This window comes from Bidens hawaiensis, unplaced genomic scaffold, assembly GCF_021521415.1.
Source record: "Bidens hawaiensis isolate Kalapana, Puna unplaced genomic scaffold, B.hawaiensis_p1.1 tig00012719_1, whole genome shotgun sequence".
Taxonomy (NCBI): domain Eukaryota; kingdom Viridiplantae; phylum Streptophyta; class Magnoliopsida; order Asterales; family Asteraceae; genus Bidens; species Bidens hawaiensis.
This window is the reverse complement of record NW_027492051.1, coordinates 472,060-490,759: the sequence shown is the minus strand read 5'-3', so window position 1 is coordinate 490,759 and position 18,700 is coordinate 472,060. Positions and strand designations below refer to the sequence as shown.

Here is an 18,700-nt window from a genome sequence, read left to right as displayed (position 1 = left end):
CATCATGGTTGGGATCCACAAGATCACATCGATCCTCCTTGTCGAAGGATATGATCCTTTGAGTTGTCAGAGTGGAAGTGCGGAAAGGTCTTTCTCTGTTGTCCATCTTTGTTTCTTTTGAATGCTTCTTGGCTGCTGAATATGAGGTTCCACAGATGTCGGATCCTCCCGAGATAAAGGATACAATCTTAGCTCCGGGTGGAAAAGAAGGTGCCCTTTCAGGTATCTTGACAGGATCCTGACTCTTGTTCTTGTTTCTTCCAAACAGTTCCTTCAGGTATCCTTTGCTAAGAAGGTATCCTATTTCTTTCCGAAGTCCTATGCAATCTTTAGTGCGATGGCCAAAGTCTTCATGGAATGCACACCATTTGAACTTGTCTTTGATGGATCCGGGCTTTTCATTTTTCTTGGGCCATCTAGCCTTGTCACCTAAATCCTGCGTGGCACATATCACACCACCAATATCAATGTTAAAACAATATTTGGATATTTTAGGATACTCATCGTCATCTTCGTCTTCCTCCACAGCATTTATCCTGGGATTATCCTGCTTGGAATAAGGCTTGGGCCTAAAGAATTTCTGTGGAGTGTCTGACTTTCTGTTGGTGGACTCATATTCGGGGTAACCGAGCTTCCATGAACTTTCTTGTCATTCTCTAGCCGAATGTACTTAATGCCCTGTTTCTGACTTCATCAAGATTCCTGCATGGAGTCATGACAAGGTCGTCATAGAAAGGAGAATCCTTCCTTAGTCCCATCTTGAAGGCTTCGATAGCAGCGGCCATGTCAAGGTTGGGGATTTTCAAAGCTTCCCTTCTAAATCTGGTTATGTAATCCCTTAAGGATTCATTGTTATGCTGAACAATTCTATATAAATCACCTATCATTTTCTTAAAAGATCTACTACAAGAAAATTGGTTATTGAACAGGTTAATCAAATAGGAAAATGAGGTAATAGTGTTGGAAGGAATACTCAATAACCATTTGAGGGCTGGCCCCATCAATGTTGAACCGAATCCCTTGCATAGGCAAGCTTCTTTGATGTCAGTGGGGACGAGGTTGATCTCCATCCTTTCTCTGTACTGAGCTACGTGTTCCTTAGGATCTGTAGTATCGTCGTACAGCTTCATGCTGGGTGTCCGAAATTTCTTGGGGATCTCCACGTCACATATAGGCCAAGTGAACCTGGATAACCTGTGGCTACCTGCGAGAACTTCAGCTAAGCGACGTATTATCCCTGGGATATTGGAAATCATATCCTTCATTTTCTGCAATTTCCTGGCTATCTTGAGGGATGCCCCCTTATCCTGCACATGTTCATGGTTAGTGTATAAAGATTATGTTCATGGTACGTAACTATTACCGAGGTCGTGGTTAGGTCTCTAGTATCCTGAGCCTTGACGGCTAGTTCCTCCATAGAGAGTATCCTCAGGATAAGGTGACGTCTGCATAGGGATGTCATCTCCAATATGCACTTCAGAGGACACCATGGGAGATCCTGATGAGAATATGCCGGCTGGCATGGTTGAACGAGGCCGCATGTTGATGGAGTCCGGCCTCGTAGGTCTGGATAATTCTGAGGATTCCGAAGGGTAGGTCTCCTAGTATCCTGACTGCTGCTGGGGCGGAATCCTTGCTGATTGTGTCCCCAAGGATCCGCGATTCTGAAGGATAGATGATCCTGGAGAACCAAAATCAAGGACCCTGGGCATGATCGAAGTGGCCTCCTGCCGTGGTTTCTTTTTGATCCCTTCAATCTCTTTAAATAGCCTTGAGTTGGTCTTCTCTTGTTGCTCAATGTGAGTTTTGACCTGTTTCATCAAAGCAAAAATATCATTGTTAGAAATAACCAGGTCTACCCGTGTAGAGGATCCCGCGAATGGTGGAAGTTCTCCTCTAGGCTGAGTATTTTTCTTCAGCAGTGGTGGATGTCCTGGGTTGACATTTGAAGCAGCAGTGACCACCGGAGAAAAGACTGAAATGGTTTTTGGTTGTGAGGCCATTGTCAAGAGAATGAAAGTGATTGAAAATGAAATAAACGAATTTCAAGGATTGAAGCACCGTGGCCCCAAGATGGTCGCCAAATTGTTTTGGTCAAAATTAACAATCATAATTTTACAACCAAATTAGTAAACTGGGACTAGGTTCTTGTAAAATTGGCTTGAACACAGAGATTTGTTGTGAGGAAAAAACCTGTTATCCTAAGGATAACAAGAAAAAAACCCTGGTGGTGAAAACTATCACCACCGATTTATTAATAACAAAGTGGTTACAAGTGTGGAGCTGAAACTCGATCGTGATTACAGAGAATGCGAGTACTAGTAAGTCTCGTGTGTCTAGTATGTGTTTTGATCGAAGCTTATCGCTCTATTTATAACAAAAAAGAGTCTAACAAACTTTTCTATATTTTAGGAAACTATGGAGTGAGTCCAATTAGCCGTTAAACCTCTTAATCAGCACGTTTCCTTTCCTGCCACGTTCTATTAACTGAAAGTGCGAGTCATTTGGAGATCAAGGCAACGTTCTTTGACCTGATAAACAAGGAAAGACTACGAACATTATATAATATATTTAGGATACCTATTACCTTGGAGGATACCGCATCCTGGAGTTCTCCCGAATATAATGTTTGTTGAGGATACCGAAAATTTGAGCCTTAACAATAGGCTACTGTACAGATTCGTTCCAATATTTCAAACAGTCCAACGAAACGAGGACTTAGTTTGCCTTTCTTGTCGAATCATACAACACTTTTCCATGGTGATACTTTCAATAATACTTTTCCGCCTACATGAAATTCTAACGGCTTGCGACGAATGTCTGCATAACTCTATTGTCTATGTATTGCTGCTTTGAGTCATTCACGAATCTGCAACACTTTATATGTCATCTCCTAGACTACTTCTGGTCTAGACAATTGATTGTCTCCAGTTTCAAACCAGCATACTAGCGTTCTACACTTACGTCTGTATAATGCTTCAAACGGTGCTGCCTAAATATTTCTGTGATAACTGTTGCTGTATTAAAATTCCATTAGAAGGAGATATTCATCCCAACTTCCTCCCTATATCTATCACACATGCTCGAAACCTGCCCCCATGACATTTGAGGCCCCATCAGTAAACAATATCCATTTATCCTTATCCTGGTCTAGTTGTTGAACTTCCCAGTCAACTTCCTGCTGGATATCCTTACTAAAATCAGCCACAAAGTAAGCTAAAGCTTGGGATTTAATTGTTGTCCTAGGCTCATAGAAAAGATCATAAGCACTCAATTTAACAGACCACTTAGCCATCCTACCAGACATTTTAGGTTTTCTCAAAACATTTGTAATAGGATAGTTAGTTTTAATAGAAATAGTATGTGCCGCAAAATAATGCCTTAACTTGGTAGATGCCATAACTAAAGTTAAAACTAACTTTTCTAAAGGGAATACCTGGTTTCAACATCAAGTAAACTTTTACTTACATAGTAGATAAGATGTTGCTTTCCTTCGTGATCCTTGACTAGTACACCATTTATTGTATCTCGGATACCGCCAAATAGAAGAATAACGACTCACCATCTTCAGGTTTCATGAGCAAAGGTGCAGATGAAAGCTATGGCTTTAAGTCTTCAAGCGCCTTCCCATGCTTCTGTCCCCATTCAAAATTCTTGTTCTTTTTAAGGATCTAGTAGAACTCTTTGCACCTTTCTGAGGATCTTGAGATAAACCTATTCAGGGCAGTGATCCTGCCAATTAATCTTTGAACATCCTTTATGTTGGCAGGTGCTTTCAGGTTTGTGATGGCTTTAACCTGTTCTGGACTTGCTTCTATTCCTCTCTTAGTAACCACGTACCCCAAAAACTTACATGCCCCCACTCCAAAGTGACACTTAGATGGGTTTAAATTCAGGCTCTATTTTTCAAGGATATCAAAGGCTTCTTCAAGATCCCGGAGGTGATCCCTAATTTTTCTTCGATTTCACCACCATATCATCGATGTAGACCTCCATGGTGTCCCCCAGTTTTTCTTTGAACATCATGTTGATCAATCTCTAATAGGTTGCACCTGCATTTTTCAAACCGAAAGGCATGGCAGTGTAACAATATATACCTGAATGCGGTGTCTTCTTGGTTCGAGGGTTCCATCTGGATTTTTTGGAATCCTTAAAAGGCATCCATAAAGATCATCATCTCATGCCCAGCAGTCGCATCCACCATGGAGTCTATATGTGGTAATGGGAAAGGATATTTGGGGTAAGCCTTGTTGATGTTCGTGTAGTCAACACAAACTCTCCACTTGCCATTCTTCTTCTGGACTACCACTACTCTAGCTAACTATCTTGGGAATTTTACTTTCCTGATCATCTTTGCTTTCTACAATCTCTCAACTTCTTCTTGGATGATGACATTTTTTTCGGGTAAGAACTTTCTTCACTTTTGTTGAATTGGCCTGACACTTTTATCCAATCCCAACTTGTGAGTAATAATATTTTTAGAAATACCTGTCATATCCTCATGTTTTCAAGAGAAGGTTGAGATTCTGCTTTTGAGGAACTTGATCAACTGGTCTTTTATTTCTTTAGGGATCCAAGTTCCTATCAGCACTTTGATGTCAAGATCCTAAGCATCTAATTGTACTTCTTTAATTCTTGTTCAGCTGCTTCTAGGACATCAAGTGCTTTGTTCTTTGATTGCGATGCTTGAGTTTGTTTAGTTGTTGGCTTCATTGAGGAGGCATAGCAATCTTTGTCTTATTATTGATATCCTTGAATTTTAACTATCTCCCATGGTGTTGGCATTTTTATGCATTGATGATAAGTTGAGGGGACTGCTTTCATCTCATGGATCCAAGCTCTACCTAAGAAAACATTAAAAGAGGTCAACGCGTCAATAACATAGAACTTATGGACGGAGTTTACTCCCTCAACATAGACTGGAAGCTTGATCTCTCCCACTGTGCTCTTGGCTTCTCCACTGAATCCCACTAAAACTCCAAGCTTTTGACACAATCTCGGATTTTGGGATATTCATCCTCTTCAGAGTATCCCGCTGAATGATATTCACCGAACTTCTGTTGACCACCAGGATCCTGCGTACAAAACAATTAGCAATATAAAGGGTTATAGCTAAGCCATCATGATGAAGATCCTGAATATTATTCGGTCTTCATCATCGAACAAGACACCGGCTTCCCTTGGCAAAGTCATCATCTTCGTTGGTCCCTCTGGCTTTTTCTGCTTTAGCAATCTTAGCATTCCTTTTGGCTGCCAAGTAGGATGTGCCACATATGTCCAAATCTCCGAAGATAACATTTATAATCCGAGCGTCTGGAGGTAGGAATTCCGCCCTTTTGGGATCCTGCTCGGGATCCCAGCTTTGATTTTTCTTTCCCAGCAACTGGTTCAAGTGACCTTTGCTAAGCAGGTAACTGATCTCTCTCCTTGGAGCAATACAATCTTCCGTCATATGACCGAAATCTTCGTAAAAAGCGCACCATTTGGACCTGTCCTTCCAGACACCATTTTTCTAGTTCTTTCGTGGCCATCTTGCTTTTTCACCAAGATCCTTCATAGCACACATTAGTCCAGGAATATCAACTGAAAAACAATAATCATTTATTTTGGGATAAGATTCATCATCGTCCACCACATTGACCCTGTCATTTATAGCATATAGCTTGGATTGATATGGTTTAGATGATTGGGAATCCGACTTCTTATTAGGGTTGTTGTAGCTTTTGGAACCATCCAGAATTTGCTGAATTCTTCCATCTTCTTCCAGCCTGATGAACCTTAGAGCCCTGTTCCTTGCTTCGTCAAGGTTCCTGTATGGATTCATAGCGAGATCCTCATAAAAGGAGCTATCCTTCTTGAGGCCTACTTTGAAGGCTTGCACAGCCGTTGCGACATCAAGATTGGGGATCTCTAGGGCTTCCTTTATGAATTTGCTGACGAAATCCCTAAAGGGTTCATCTCTGCCTTGTGTTACTCTATAAAAATCACTAGTTAACCTTTCAAAACTTCAACTGCAAGAAAATTGGTTATTAAACAAGTTAACTAAATAAGCAAAAGATTTAATATATAAAGGAGGAACATTTAAGAGCCATTTCAATGCAGCTCCAGTTAAGGTTGAGCCAAAGCCTTTGCATAAGCAGGCTTCATTGAGATTCTAAGGTATAGGGTTTATCTCCATTCTTTCTCGGTATTGGGCAATATGCTCTTCAGGATCTGTGGTTCCATCATACAACTTCATGCTTGGAGTTTGGAATCGCTTCGGGATCTCGGTGTCGCATATGGGGAGTACGAATCTTGAGATCCTATGACTGCTTGGTGCAACCTTTGGAATCAGATGGACTATCCTAGGTACACTAGAGATGAGTTCCTTGAGTTTTTTCAATTCCTTCTGTATCATCGGGCTAATACCGGGATCTTGCGCAGCATCATGGTTAGCTATAGGTACAACAACATTATTGAAATTACCAGTATTAGGAATCCTAGCTGGAGATCCTTGAACAACACCAAATTCCCGAGTAAGAGTTGGCTTAGTGTCTTGGACAAGATCATTCGTCGTGCTTGTTGATTGCATGGGGAGGAAGTCATCATAAAGATTTCCCTAGGAACCTGATACTTCAAAGTTCAGGTTCCTATGTAATAATGGAGTGAAGGATTCCTCCGCCGGTTTCTTCCCTTGTGACCGAATATCCCAGAGCTCCTCATGACTGAATTGTTGGTTTTCTTTTGAACCTCCATATGTTCCTTCATCTGCATTAAAACATAAAAAATATCATTGTTAGACATAAGCACGAGTCTTGTGCTAGGAGACCCAGATCTTTGGAGTGGCATGTCCGTTGAAGGTCTTTTTGTAGGAGGTGGCATGCTGCTTAATCCTCCTGTTCCTGAGACGTTAATGCCGACATTGGTCATTTTCTTTTGGGCAGCAGGTAGAGGAGGAAGCGGTTGAGAGGTTCGGAAAATCACGGACAGCATGGCTGAGGATGTAGCTTTTGATTGGGAGGCCATTTTTTAGTATAGCTTTGCAAGATAGTGGTTTAGAATGAAAATGAATAAGGATTTGAGAATGAAAAACACCATTTTCCACACTATGGACGCCAAACTGTTTTGGTCAAAAATTGCCGAAGTATTAATTGAACAACTTAGTAAAGTGAGGTAGTGTGTGTTTCTCAATAACAAGCCAAGTAAATGCAGCAAATGTAAAGGGTGACACAACGATATAGCAAGAAAAAGCCTAGGATCCTAATAAGAATCTTCGGAAAAAACCTCGGGAGGGGAAAACTATCCCATGCCTCAATTTATTAACAAGGTAAAATCGGTTACAATTCGAGAATTGTATTAGAACGAGAGCTAAGTACAAGTATGAGTTTTGTGAGTGCAGAGAGATGTTTGTCCCTAATGTTCTCAACCAGCCTCCTTTTATAGCAACAAGATTAACAAATATTCCTAAAAACTAGCCTGTTTACTAGGTCTTCACTTGAGCTGCACTCATATGACCATTGTAGACTTGTTCTTCTGGCTTCCACGTGCTTTTCAACTGGAACTCCGAAATACTAGCAAGACTCAGTCTACTATCTGTTCCAGGTCGTTAATCAAAGAGTAATCTGCAAGTATATTAGCTAGTTTACACAGAATAAGACTTAGGATTCCGAACCTGCTGAGGATCCCAATTGTCAGGATTCAAGATCCCAGTCAGGATCCTAACCGAGAATTTGACCCATAACAAGTGTCATGATATAATTGGAAAAAAGTTGAAAAATAATAATGTAAACTTTATGGTAAGTATAATTCTAATTAACATCATAGTGTAATTTGATTCAAGATATTTTAGAAAGGGAGGCAAGAATAAGAAGGATGAGAAGAATTTATAGCCAAACAAAAAAACCCCTAAAATAATAAAAAAAATCATAACTCAAAATTTAATAAAAAAACAAAAAAGTAAAAAAACAAAAATGTTTCCACCACCGTCTTCCTCGTTAATAAATACAAATAAAAAACACAATGTTGAAGGAAAAATATCATTGTGTCTTTTAGTTTATCGTTGTGTTTTGTGTTTACTTTCGCCATTGATTGTGTCTTTTTTCCTTGACATTGTGTCTTTTTTTCTTAATATTTTGTTATATTACTCAACATTATGTTATATTTTGTTCGGCATTGTGTTATATTTTGCGATCTATTGTGTCTTTATTGTGTCTTTTGTTCATTTGTCATTGTGTCTTTGTTCTCAACATTGTGTCTTTTCGTTGTTTTTTTCCGGAACGAGAATCACGGAGGAAACATTTGAGTTTTTAAAATTTTTTACGTTGTTTATTTATATTTTGAGTTATGATTTTTTGTTAATTTTTTTGGAATATTTTGTTGAGGAGAATTTTATGTGGTCACAAATTTTTTTTCAGTTTTTGTATTCCTTTGTATAACATTTCCCTGTAATTTTATTAGTGGCATATTATAAAATTAGCATACTTATAAACAATTAAACATAAATCCTTTATTTATTTATCTTTTAACGACCAATGAATAAAGCCCGACTATTCGGGGTACCCCAATGACACAAGCTGACCTCATACGCTTGCGATTACAGATAGCACTGGGTAGCCCAAGCCCACCATCTTAAATTCCAAGAAAGCCCGTCGTCCAAGGGTCCACTATGATAAACCGGTCAGAATCAGATTCAAACTTGAAGCATTATAGTATCCAACTCAACTTTTCACTTTCTCTACAATAACCGTTGAGCTAAACCTCATAGGCAAATCCATAATTTATCTAAAAGAAAATTTTACCTCATGAATCACTAATAATTAAATCATTAAGAATATACATTCTTATTATGTGCGTTCTATTTATAATATAAATCATATATTACTATATAAAAATAAATTTTTCAACGAGGCATACAACATGTGTTTCGTAAGTGTTTGAATTTTAATATAAACAATTAATTTTAAATAACTACATAAAAATTTCAACAGTGCAAACAGCATGTTTTGCGTAGGGCTTTGAATTTGAATATAAACAATTTACTTTAAAATTTAAATCAATTTCATCACACTTTCTAGTCGGTTATGCCCACATAAAATCCATTATCACATTCTTTTGTGCCAAGTGGTACACATGACTTAACAGATGTCCGAAATATAAAGCCTTTGAACCCCTCTTGACTGTCTCACTTTTCCCCAAATCACTACTTTAAATCCCTTTATATTTATTTTCACAAATCCCTCACTCACCATCCTCATAATTACTATTATTTATTAATTCCTCTCCATGAACATCTCACCACATTCACCAAGACACCACCACCCGCAACATGTTCACATCCAACAAATCCAAATTCGACTTTAAAACCTACAAACTTCTTTTGATCATCACATTCATATGTCTCTTTGTTGGATCAGTCGCATCCTCACTTCTCATCAAATTCTACTTCATCCACAAGGGATCCAGCCGATGGGTCTCCACGTGGATCCAATCGGCTGGATTCCCGATTCTCCTCATCCCGATATACCTCCCGTACTGCCTCCAAAACGTTAATCCCCGAAAACCCTTTTCGGGGTTTGATATGAACGTGTTAGGGTTATGTTTTGGTGTAGGGTTGATTTTGGTGATGAGTAATCTTTGCATCTCATGGGGTAATTCGTACCTTCCAATGTCCACATCATCATTGGTGTTATCTTCACAACTAGTATTCACCCTCCTTTTGTCGGTCATCATCGTTAAAACAAAGATTACGTTTGTTAACCTTAATTGTGTCGTGCTTCTTACGTTAAGCTGTGTTTTATTAGCGTTGAGTTCTAGTGGCGAACGACCCGAAGGTTTAACCAAGCGGAAATACTTTATCGGGTTCTTTGCGACCGCCTCGGCCGGGCTATTATTCGCTTTTTATCTCCCGGTGATGGAAAAGATTTATAGTAAGGTGGATTGTTACGCAATGGTTATGGAAATGCAATTTGTGATGGAGATGGTTGCCACGTTTGTTGCCACCGTGGCAATGGCGGCGGCTGGGGGGTTTAAGGAGATGAGACATGAAAGTGTTGGGTTGTTTGATTTGGGGCCCACAAAATATTGGTTGGTGGTTGGGGTTAACATAGTGACATGGCAGGTGTGTTTTATGGGGACGGCTGGGATGGTGTTTATGACCACGTCGTTGACTGGTGGGATATGTATGACGGCGTTGATGGGTATTAATGTGGTGGGTGGTGTGGTGGTTTATGGTGATGAGTTTAAGGGGCCGAAGGTGGTTGCTACGGTGATGTGTCTGTGGGGGTTCAGTTCGTATGTGTATGGGATGTATGTGAAGATGAAGGATGAGAATAATGGTGTTGGTCAAGAGTTGCAAAAAAATTCATTGCTAGAGTTGTCTGGGATTGTAACAGAAGATTAACATTAAATGAAAAGATCGTAGTTTTATTAATTTATGAAAAATTTTTATATAATAAGATTTCAGTTATATTTAATTTATAATCTATATTTATGTGTTATATTTATATTACGAGTTAATTACAGTTAGTGTCGTTCTGGTGAAACTCAAAACGTAGCTTCAATCCCGTGGTGTTCATTTCGTAGTTTAGGCACCTGGGTCCACCGTCAAGTGAATACTTTAAACAAAATATGTAATTACTATTTTACCCCTACTCTCCAAACCTAGTCCCTGCACCACTTTACTCTCACACATTCGTTAATTCATCTCTCAAATCCCCAAATTTCATTTATTCATTCATCTTCCAAATCCCCGAAATCATATCCCATGGCCACAACAGATTCCAATCCCACAACCACCCGACTACCACCACCCTGAACTCACCGTCTCACGGTGGCCTTCACTTCTAAGAGTTCATGATTACCGATTCAATCGCCGCCATGGTCGAACACATGGCCATGTTCCCAATGATATGATAAAAAAAACTAGCGATGACACAATCATACCGGAGACGGTGGTGGGGTACCGGAGGTGGTGTCGGCGGTGGAGGAACCTTCCATAAAACTTTCCCATGTCTCAACCTGTGATCGTCACAAAAGAAGTCATTGCGAGAGTTGTCTGAGGTTGTAACAGAAGATCAGCATTAAATGAAAAGATTGTAGCTTTATCAATTTATGATAAGACAATTATTATATAACTAGCTTGAGATCCGTTTATTACACGGGTAATTGATAAAAATTTTTAACTATAAAAAATAAGAAATATACAATCAACAACAAAATTATCATATATTGTTAATACAATTACAACTTACATTAAAATTACAGAAATTACAAAAGGAACATTACGCAAATATTTTACAAATAAGAAAAAGATTCCTTGTACACTACATTTGTGGTTGTATTGATCATATTATCTTGTTTATCAAAAATCAAAATCTTTAGAACATATTAATAAATATAATCTATGAATCGTTATATCTTAGAGTGGTCGAATTGGTGTAATTTTAAGTTCATGTAATGTTCTTTTTTATGACGGCTGCCTCTGGGTTGTGGATGTAGTCATTGGCGGTTGGTAGGTTTGTTTACAAAAGTTTATTGTTCAAAAAAAATTATATATGTGCAATCAAGTAATTTAATTATGCAAACACAAAGAAAGATAAATAATAAGTAAAGATAAATATGTTAAGTATATAAAGTTGTTTTAAAAATGTTACAGCATGTTCAAATAAGAGTCAACTTCTTAGTATGAAAATGCGGATTTTTGTCGGTCGTGCTCACAAATGAAAAACGTATTCGTTAAAATGACATTAGAAATGATCATAATGTTTTTCCATATTAGTTTGCAACCTAATAATTCAAGTACTAAAAAGGGACTTCAAAAAAGATCATCTTTCAAATTTCAAGAATGTGGTTCAATACAACTACAACTGGTATATTCCTGAAGCCAGGATTCAACATCTTCTGCATTTAATCAAGATAAATATAAATAATAGTAACATAATCCTGATGTAACAAATAAAAACCCCAATTCATAAAAAAAAAAGAAAATAATAGTAATAGAACTGAACCTACCCTATGCCTTCAAAAGGCTTTCCTTCTATGCATGTTGCATACATTTTTGTACTGAACTCCAAGACCTACAGATGATCGTTATATTATTTTTCAATTCTTATAGCATATATAAAAAAATTATATAGCATATATTAATTTTTATTCTTATGCAACTTCAACTTATGTTCAAAAGAAATAAAATATATTAAAGGTAGCAACTTCAACTTATGTTCACCTTAGTTGTCCGTATCATTTTGTTTTTTTGTTTTTCGTTTTAGTATCAATACCGTAAGAAACATAACTGAAGCCGACCGAATGTCAATTTTGTTTTTTTCTTTGTTTTTGTTTGTTTTAATTCTGGTATCGTAACGAACGTGACAAAAATCGACCAAAATCGCGTAGACTCGCTGACTTAACACTCGAGGCCGTCAACGCGTAGGTTTTACAGATGTCCGAGTTTACCGACCGATGCCACCCAATTGGTCAACTCAATTTTTATATTTTTTTCTCTTTTCTTAGCTTTGGTATCGTAAATAGCATAACCGAAACCGACAAAATTCATGTCGAGTTACCTCCTCTAGCCCGGACCAACAACGTTTGGTTTTACCACCGTCCAGGTTTACCGGCCAAACAAACATTGCTTTAAATATATTAGTTTTTTATATGTTAATTTGACAAATTTATTAATTTTGTTTTAACGCTCAGGTTGTACCAATGGTGTCTATACTATAACGAACGTAAACGTCATTGATAGAATTCATGTCGATTCATCGCCATAACACTAGAGTTTAAACAACACTCGGGTTTCAATACTGGGGTTTTACTAGTTGCCTTGGCGGCTCTGGATAAAACACTAGTTAGGAACTATATAAATTTTTTTTTTGTCGAAAATGTAACCCAACTACCCAAGCAAGTGAGAGCAGTTACATTCAGGTCTCTATCTCCATATCTAGTCAGAGCATTATCATCCAACCCCTCATATTATGTGAGGGGTGCTTTTATAATTTAAAGAGTGATTTAGGGTGTTGTGAGTGAAGGGTTTTTATATTTTATAAAAAGTAGTGATTTTTCTGTATATTTGAAAAGTTATTATTCATTCCCTATAATTTTTTAATATATTTTGAAAGTGGTTGTGAGTGAAGGAAAGAGAAAAGGTAATGATAAAAGGTATAAAAGGTATTATTTAATTGAAATGAAAAGAGAAACTAAAGTAAATTTTGGTGTAATTTTTGATTTGAAGATAAGAGAGTGGAATGAGAATGCTCTCATGTTTTCTTCTCAGCTATTCCCTAAAGAGACCCACTATTCATCAACTCTATAATATTAAATATCCTGAACCATTTGGGTTTGATCAAACATAGACGAAAAACAAAAATAATTAAAATTAAAATAATATAAAACTAAAATAAAGAATTTGATGCAAATTAAATAAAATTCAAAGATAAATCTAATAAAACTGATGTTTTTTAACAATTAAATAAAGATTCTAATACAACCCCAATAAAACTAGGGTGCTGTTAAATGTACCATCTCTCATTTATTTTTTACTAAGCTTACAATCTCCCTCAAATTTTACATTAATACAATATAAACATTTTTATTTTTTTTTTGTCATTTTGTGATGTTTTATTATAATTATTATTTTTTTATAAAGTTTCCACTTTTTAAAGAATTTATTTTATGTTTCTTTCTTTTATATTATAAAACAGTTTTTAAAATTTTTAAAAATAACCAAAAAAAAAAAAAAAAAACCTTATAGGTAAAACCAACTTTTTTTTTTCTCATTTTAAAAGAAAAAACGTTTGTATTTTATAGAAGTGTTTTAATTTTTTTAGAGTGTTTTTTTTTAACTAAGTTTTAGAGACAGGTTACCTTTTATTATTTTTTAAACAAATCAAATTTTTTATTAATACATAAAAAGGATTTAAAAATATAGTATTTGATCAACAAGTTCGCTCTTTTCTCATGAGACATTACTCTCATGTATCTAACCTAACAATATTCAAATGACATTTTTTTCCGGACTGAAGGCATGTTAATATAAAAGTATACAAAACCTTTAATTATTATTATAAACATGTTATGTCATTATTTGTTTTAGTACATCAAATATTAAATGGTATTATTATGATTAAGAAAATAAATATAAAAAGAGAGAAAAACACAAGATAAAAAGAAAAAAGAAACTTTATAGTTTTTGATGTGATATTTTAAAAGAAGACTTTAAAATGAAAAAAAAAATGTTAAAGAAGAGTAATGTCTCAAATAAAATTTTCCTGCTATAAGTAAACTAAAAAGAATAACTAAAACGTAGTGAGTTAAATATTACACCTCAAACTAATCTTTGGCAGGGTATCTAGAAGTGGATATGCCAACTATGATCAGTTCTTTATACTTATTGGTTTGTTTCGTTCAAAAAATGTAAACTTAGTTGCTATTTTATTTTCTTTACATTACTGACTTCTTATCCTTTACCATTTGATACAACTTCATTTCGGCTTTTTGGTTCAATGTTACCCTAGATTTACTTAAAAAGTCTTATTGTTACTTTTCTTTCTTTCCTTCTTTTTCTCTCTTTTTTCTTATGCAACAACATTTTATTTTTAAATTGCATTTACAACAATTTAAACACCCAATCTTAAATTTGTAGGTAAGAACACAACAAAAGATCCAAATCAAAATATTTATTCTCCTAAACTTGATTTTGAATTTGCTAGAATGGACTCACATTTAAGTAAACAAGTTAAAATTAAAATCTGTAAATTCATATTTAACTATATTTTAATGCATTCGGTTCCAACTCCAACTTAAAATATAAGAAATTACAATTATATCCTATACTAAATAAAACTTTCACAAGCATAACCTCTTTACAAAAGTAAATATAAAATGATCACCAACAACTACAATAAGTATAACAATATTCAAATGTCAATTCCTAAAAACTTTTACGTGCGATGTGCTTTTATATTATTTTTATCCCACTGATTAACGTATTTAGACATTATGCGAAACTATGATTACGTATCCACTTGTAACTACACAATACAAATAAAATTACCAACCCATAATCTCTGTCTTAATATTTTGTATTGAGAAAGTACATTATTTATCGTACATTACGTACAAGTCAATTTAAACCCTTGATTTTAAAAAACGCATGATGGCAAAACTTTAATTTTATTCAATTCTGTTTTCGTCCTAATTAACCTTTGCAATCACGTCAATGGTAAATGTGAACTAGTTCCTTTTTCTAATTCGTTGATCAAAGTCAGACGTGCATTTTTGGCCTCATATAATCCAAACTATGCTCGATTGGTAAATATAAGTCCCAACTATCGAAATGGCAAAATATAATCTCAACTACGCATGTGGTTGAAAAATTAACGGGCAGTTAACCATCCGTTATTTTTTGTGACATGACGGCTTAGTTGTCTCGTAACCAGCTGACGGGTCTATTAATTATAAAAATTTTTTTTCTTAAACCACCTAGATAATGACATGGACTATGCAATATATCAAGCCCTAATTTCATCACTCCCCATAATCAATTGATCAGTCACCCTCATTCTCTCCTTAATCGATTGACCGCCCGCCTTCACTCTTACCTCAATTAAGCCCCAATTTCTTCATTTTCGTTTGTTTCACTACAAACTCTAGCAACATTGATCTCTAATGGGTGATAATATTATCATCGACTTCAAGACGGGTGGGAAATTTGAGGTCGAACCTCCGAAGCTAAGGTATGTTGGTAATGTAAAACTACTTCATTAGAGTTAGATGTTGATAAGCTATCCTTTTTTGAGATACTTGGTTATGCAATGGATTATGGTCTGTATGAAAAGAAGGAAGATTTGTGGCTGTATGCCATGATACCCGGTGATGGACGTGTGAAATTGTTGGATAGTGATAGTGTAGTGCATGAGATGGCTTCATTGGTAGGTGCATCAGAACATTTGATCATATATGTTCAAACCCAAAAGTTAACCAAACCAAAGGCAGGCAAGACCAGTAACCCAAAGTCATCGGAGCTCAATAATCCTCAAGCCAAGCCCATTAACATGGAAGCCCAACCCACTAACCCTCAAGCTCTTGCTATCCCAGTTATTGCAGCCACTTCTCTATCAACTACCTTGAGTCCTCGTAGGCATTCAATAATACAACAAGAAAGCAGGTCTTCCCAGTTAAGACTTCAACACCAATTTTTCAAAACTTAACTACCAATTGTCCACCTCCACCAATTTTCAAAACTCCACCTCCACCACCAGTAGTCAACACTTCATCACCACTAATTGTTCAAACTTCACCTTCACCACCAATTGATAAACCTGCATCCCCAATTGATAGTATTTCAGATGAGTCAACCGATATTGGATCTGGTGATGATTCAGAGAATGAATCTTATAATGTGAATCTTGTTGAGTTTGATATTTGCAAAGGAAGTTGGAATCATCTCAACCTCCTCAAGAATCGGCTAAGTATGGACTACGAGCAAGCTTGGACCATCGAGCATGGTTTTACTACCTCGAGCATGGATATAAGACTTAATTAAGAGAAATCTTCTAAGTGTTGAACGCTTCGAGCAAGCTACACTTCCTCAAGCAAGAGTGGTCTTCATCGAGTATGGATTGCCAATCGAGCAAACAACTTGATTTATCCAGGTTAAACCAAGTGATTCGAGCACGTTGGTGGGTTGAGCGTGGATACAATAAAGAAGATATAAAATGTTCTAAGTATGGACTTCGAGCATAGTTCAGTCCCGAGCAAGCTTTGCATCCAAGCATGCTGAAGATTGTTCAAATAAGTCTCCAAGACAGGATTGAAGATATCAAGAAGAACATGCTTGCTCGAGGGACTCATTCGAGCAAAGCAAGGATTGGTCAAGAAGATTGGAGCGTTCTGGAAGAGAATATTTTCACTTTGAAATTATTCTAAGTAAAGTATGCTCGAAGAATTGCATCGAGCATACTGTGCATATCAAGTCTGCTCGAACAAGATAGATCATACTCGACGACTTGTCTTACACTTGTATTTATTTTGTCACTCATTATGTAATGATTAGGGTATTCTAGAAGGAATGTCAGGGCTTATAAATAGTGTCCTAAGTTTCCATTTATTACACGCGTGGATAACGCACAAAATACGTGAGCACAAACATTCTAACGAATATTCCCTTTGTCTCCTCGTACCGCCGCCACCGCCTTCACGAAACCCTAGACATTCCTTTTACTGTAACATTAATGATATATTTAATGCAATGAATCTTTGTCTTTGTTTATTGCTATTACTGATTATCTATTGTTGTTTCGTTTATATCTCATACCTTCACTCCCATCCCTTGAATATACTAATTCCGCCGGGATATTCAGGAGGCCTTTGGGTTTATTAGATCTGTGTGTTCTTGTTAACCTACTAAGGTTTGCACCAGGTCCGTTCTTGACAAGTGGTATTAAAGCTTTGGTAGCTCGCTGAAGGCCATAGGACTGAAGGTTTTGAGATAAAGGTTGAAGCTTTACAGAGTTTTCGTTTGTCAAAGTCCAGATCTGAGAAGATGGATGACCAAGAAGTGCCTACAAACAAGATTCCAAGGTTACTCGGTCAAGAAAATTACATTAAATGGAAAGTGCTGTTTGAAGCCGCTGTGAACTACAATGACACAAAACTTTAGATTTCTATCAGAGATGGACCCTATGTTCCTTCTGAAGCAACTGGAAAAAATCAGGCTGTTGAGAGACAAATGAAGAGAAGAGATGACAAGGCACTGTCAATGCTGAAATTAGGCCTCTCATGGGAAATATTGACAAGTGTGAATCATCACACAAATGCCAAAGACATGTATAATGCTGTCATAGAGATGTTTGAGGGAAATGTTGAGCTGAGAGATATAAAGAAAGACAGATTGAAGCAGCAGCTAGACAGATTCAAGTTTAAAGAAGGTGAAAGACTAAAGTCAGTGCTGAAGATATTTATGACCATTATTAATGAAATCTAAACCACTGATATGCAGATTTCTGACTTTGAGCTGAACAAGAAACTGCTTGCCTCTTTATCTGTGAATGGTATACAGCTAGCAAGTTTACAAAGGAGAAAGTGAACTTTCCAAATTTCAAGCTTGATGATGTTATATCTTTTCTCCATGCTGCTGTGACATTCGTGACAAAAACCGGATACACCTCAGTACTCGCAAACCGAATAAGCGATTAACCGCTTATTGCGTATCGAACAAACAATTAACCGAAAGGGTCTGGTTATGACCCGAATATCCCGGAGGGGCATCTATAAGCGATATACGTTGAATATAAGCCAACATACTAGTATTATGGCCTTAGTGCGATAGCAAACTAGTTAAACGAAAACATGCTCGTTTAACGACCCGCTAGATTTAAACGTGAAAGATAAACCAAGCATTGTATCATCCGTTAAGCCGAAAAAGACTTACCAAACACTTATTTGAAATGTTTTAAGCGATCCGTGAAAATGTTTTCGAATTTTACAAACATATACTATATTTTTATAAATTTACAAAAAAATAGCTGAAAAACACTCGTTTTCGCGCTGTTTGTCGTACCCGATATATTTTTCGCGCCAAAAATCGAACCCAAAATAAATTTGGACTCGGTATGTCTCATGTGGGCAAGTAAATCAAGAAAAATAAGAAAAAGGGGGTCCCAGGGGGGGGGGGTCCTTAGTCCGGCCGCCAAATAGGAAACCCCCCATCTAAGTCTTATGTTCT

At 36.7% G+C, this 18,700-nt stretch overlaps 1 protein-coding gene across 1 annotated transcript; it reads left to right on the top strand.

The window, feature by feature from the left end:
* Positions 1-8,542: 8,542 nt before the first annotated feature.
* Positions 8,543-10,378, top strand: LOC143541878 (putative purine permease 4). Its single transcript, XM_077034575.1, has 2 exons — positions 8,543-8,588; positions 9,288-10,378. The coding sequence occupies exons 1-2, from the start codon at positions 8,543-8,545 to the stop codon at positions 10,376-10,378; spliced, it is 1,137 nt and encodes a 378-aa protein (XP_076890690.1).
* Positions 10,379-18,700: the final 8,322 nt, after the last annotated feature.

Bases quoted from the DNA above. Each gene is read 5' to 3' on its own strand.
- LOC143541878 (XM_077034575.1), top strand. From the start codon at position 8,543: ATGACACAAGCTGACCTCATACGCTTGCGATTACAGATAGCACTGG. The intron at 8,589-9,287 runs GTAGCCCAAGCC...ACATTCACCAAG, and splicing joins GCGATTACAGATAGCACTGG to ACACCACCACCCGCAACATG.